General features: G+C 45.1%; 1 protein-coding gene across 6 annotated transcripts in view; it reads right to left on the minus strand.

Annotated features, from left to right (window-relative positions):
• Positions 1–268: 268 nt before the first annotated feature.
• Positions 269–3,595, minus strand: part of Gpr176 (G protein-coupled receptor 176) — a 162,567-nt gene continuing 159,240 nt past the window's right edge. For all 6 annotated transcript variants that reach the window (XM_029567914.1, XM_008842306.3, XM_029567912.1 and 3 more), the window contains one exon: positions 269–2,059. In XM_029567914.1, coding sequence (XP_029423774.1) covers positions 937–2,059 — 1,123 coding nt within the window. In that variant the 3' untranslated portion in view covers positions 269–936. The remainder of the gene's footprint in view (positions 2,060–3,595) is intronic.

Genomic DNA, 3,595 nt, shown 5'->3' on the forward strand with positions numbered 1-3,595 from the left:
TCAGGGAAGGGAAATATGTCAGGGAAAGATGTCCGCCCACGGGTTGTGAGCTGGGACTTTATATATGGGGGCTTTAGGGTGTGGAAGAGGGGAATGTTTGGGGGAGAAATCAGGGAGGGGGAAGCAGGAAAAGCCTGGCTCCATTCAGTCTGCCAGGTGGGATTAGGGTCTGGAAGTGTTTACTTTTTCTCTCTTAAGATAAGAGAAAAGCTTGTTGTGATAAACAGCTTCTAAAATCTCTGGTTAACAGGTAGAATCTGCTTATCTTATCTTTGGAGATCAGAGGAGAGGCAGGCTGCTTCTCAGCAGAGTTTGTTTCCCTTGACTCCAAAGGTCAAGGTGAGGTCCCTGTTGGGGAGAGGGGAAACTGCTGCTATTTGGAACCCTAACAGAAAGGTATTGTGGAAAATGGTAAGTCAGATGATTGAGGCTTCTCAGGAAACAGCATCAGACTCCATGACCCTTCCCTCTTAATGCACATGCTTTCTCTAGTTGTCTTATTCACTTAGTCAATTCAGCATCTTCTCTGTGGCTACTGCAGTTCATAATTATCGTGGGCTTCTTCAGAGCACCTGTTCCCTTTGAGTTCTCTGCTGAGCCCAGGGAAAGGAGGAATCCCCAGAAAACGTGCATGGCATATCCTAAGACCTGTTCCAAGCTTCCCAGCTTTCATTACAGAAAGAAAGATGAGCTTGATAAAGGACATGGATCACTGAGACAGATATGTGTGTGTGTGTGTGTGTGTGTGTGTGTGTGTGTGTGTGTGTGTGTGTATTCCCTCAATAAAGAGGACATTTGTTTTATATCAACTTCCCTTTCCTTCAGAAGCATCTGCCCCATATAGGAGGAATCACCCTATGGGTGGCTTGTGGCCAGTGTGAAGGGAGGGCAGGAATATATAAGTTCCCTGTGGCTCCTGAGAACTTATAATCCTTGCTAGGAATCTACCTTTGGAAAAATGCTCACTTTATTGTTTCTGCTCATCTTCCGCTCTACCCTGCCTACCTTGGGCACCTTTGTCTGGATAAGCTCTTCTGGGGTATTGCCCAGGGGAGGAAGTAGCCTCTTTTTGCTGTTGCGGGTCTCTGAGAGCCACTGAGGGGGCAACTCAAAAGGCCCAAAGCCAAACTGCAGAGAATACTTGTCAGGGAATGTCCCAGGTTCCACAGGGGCTGCTGGAGCCACCTGGGATATAGAGTCCACTGTGCCTGGGGGTGGTGCAGGGGGTGCAAGCTGTGGCCCCTGTTCTCCCTCCAGGCAGGAGGTAAGTGCCTCCTTGGCCTGGAAATCAGCTGAGCCAAGATACTTGGCCTCACTTTCTTCCTCATCCTCTGAGGGCTTAAAGATCTGCTGCTGCCCAATGTGGAACATCTCCAGGAGCTGACTGCTGGAGCGCATGCTGGGCTCCAGGCTGGCCTCAGCCACCCCACTCCCAGTACTAACCACATTACGGCGACTGTACCGGTGGTGCAGCTGTACCAGGGTCCCTACCAAGCATTTGCGTACTGATTTGTTCACAGTTAGAAAGAGCACAGGGTTTGCCAGCAGGGAGACTTTGGGAAGCCAAATGGCAGTGAGCAGCAAGAATACCGAAGTGTCAGGGACATTGAGCACAGTCTGGTAGACGACCAGTGTGGCATAGGGCACACTGCAGAGGATGAAAACTGTCACCATGGAGAGCAGGGTGGCGTGTAGCTCAGCCTCCCGCTGAGAGGCATAGGGGATGGAGATGGTGTTCTGTGGGGTCCTCAGCGCAGCAATGATGACTTTCTTCTTCTGGCTGGCACTCAGGGCCCGCCGGATCAGAATCAGGAAGAGGAACACCACAGCCACAGGCACGATGACCGTAGTGACATTATAAATCAGAACGTATACCAGGTGGCCCAAAGAGTTGCTCCAGACTTCGGTACAGGTAGACATGGCATAGATGTCAGCCACATTAGTCACCGCAAACACAGGAACACTGGCCACCACTGCGTGAGCCCAGATGTACATCACCAGTTCCCGAGACTTGGCATCAGATATTTTTCTTTCCAGGGGATAGAGAACTGAATAGTACCTGCATGATACATAAGAAGAATTAATTTCACAGGAAAAGATACTCTTGAATTTAGAAGAATCTAAATTACCAAAAGGAGGCAGGAAGTAAAATAGTCAAGTTCTTTTCTTCTGCCTAAGAGCTGAAGAATCCGAGAAGTCAAACCTGGAGTACAATGGGAAGCATCAATAAACGAAAACAAAACAAAACAAAATGAAAACCTTCTGAAGGAACAAAGAAAATCCCTGTCTTCATGTGTCTCTCAAGACTCTAACAGGAAAACAAGTAAATAAATTCAATTCATAACTAGCCTTATAATTCTTATCACTACAAGGACAAGACTAGAGTACCCTCAACACACAGGACATCAATCCTTAACTCCTCCTTTAAAGACATCTGTTTCTCAATGTAAAGTTAAGGGATAACATGTAAAAATTTTACATTGGCTAGATAAGCTTTAGGGAAATTTTAAATCCATTAGCATAAAAATTCATCTACACATACATACAAAGCAGACACACCACAGTTCACGCACTGAGGATTATTAGCCTTTAAAGCTGCTCAAGGGAGAAGAACCCTATGTGAACGATGGATCTCAACAAAGTCCAGCCAATCAACATTATGTCTGCCCAGTAGCCAGTTATGGCTCTTAAAGCAACTAGCAACTCTGAAATGCCTGTATAATTCATTTGTTGTTAAAATCACATGGTTTTTTTTTTCTTTCAAGCTACAGTTTGATAATTCTATAACCACCTAAAAGAATTCTAAATGTACTTTGTTTTTATATCATCTGGGAGAACTGAGTAACTTTTCAGATCCCACAACCATATGCATCACCAAAAAGCTGCCTCTAGTCCCCAGACGTATGGGGCATTTCTTCATGTTAGCTTTGTCCTGCTGTCAGCTAACACTGGAGTTGATCCCTCTGCTCTAGTGACATTCACTCACAAGTGGAACCAGATGAGCACTCACGACAGGAAATGCTGAACACCAGGCTGTAACCCTGGATTACAAACATGAAAACGTACACAGGAATGTCTCTGCACTCATCCAGAAGAAAGGCAGACATATGATCGAAGATGAACTAGGAGATGATGGTTCTACTGGAGCACGTGCAGGGCGCAGAGCTACTTGGGAAAATATCAAGGGAAAGTGGCATTGTGGTTGGTGGAATCTGATGTGGGAGAGCTCTGAGGCTGAGAGAGACACATTTCAATCATCAAACTGGCAATGGATGATCACAGAAGGGTGGAACAAACACAGTGAAATGGGTTCTATGTTTTTTCTGAGGAAGAAAGAAAGAGAAAATGTGTATAAGCAGCGCATGCTTTCAGAACATTTTGCCTCTGTACACAGATAAAATTTTCTAACCACAACTCTATAAACATGTGACAGTCCCATCCCCCACATAAAAGTGGCTCAATGAAAATGTGGTTCTTTTATACTATGTTTTACTCAGCAGTAAAGAAAGATGAAATCATGAAATTTGTAGGTAAATGGATGGAACTAGAAACTGTTATACTAAGTGAAGTAACAGAGACTCAGAAAAAAATCTAC

This window comes from Nannospalax galili, unplaced genomic scaffold (assembly GCF_000622305.1).
Source record: "Nannospalax galili isolate Female #2095 unplaced genomic scaffold, S.galili_v1.0 scaffold1400, whole genome shotgun sequence".
In the NCBI taxonomy this organism is placed as follows: Eukaryota; Metazoa; Chordata; class Mammalia; order Rodentia; family Spalacidae; genus Nannospalax; species Nannospalax galili.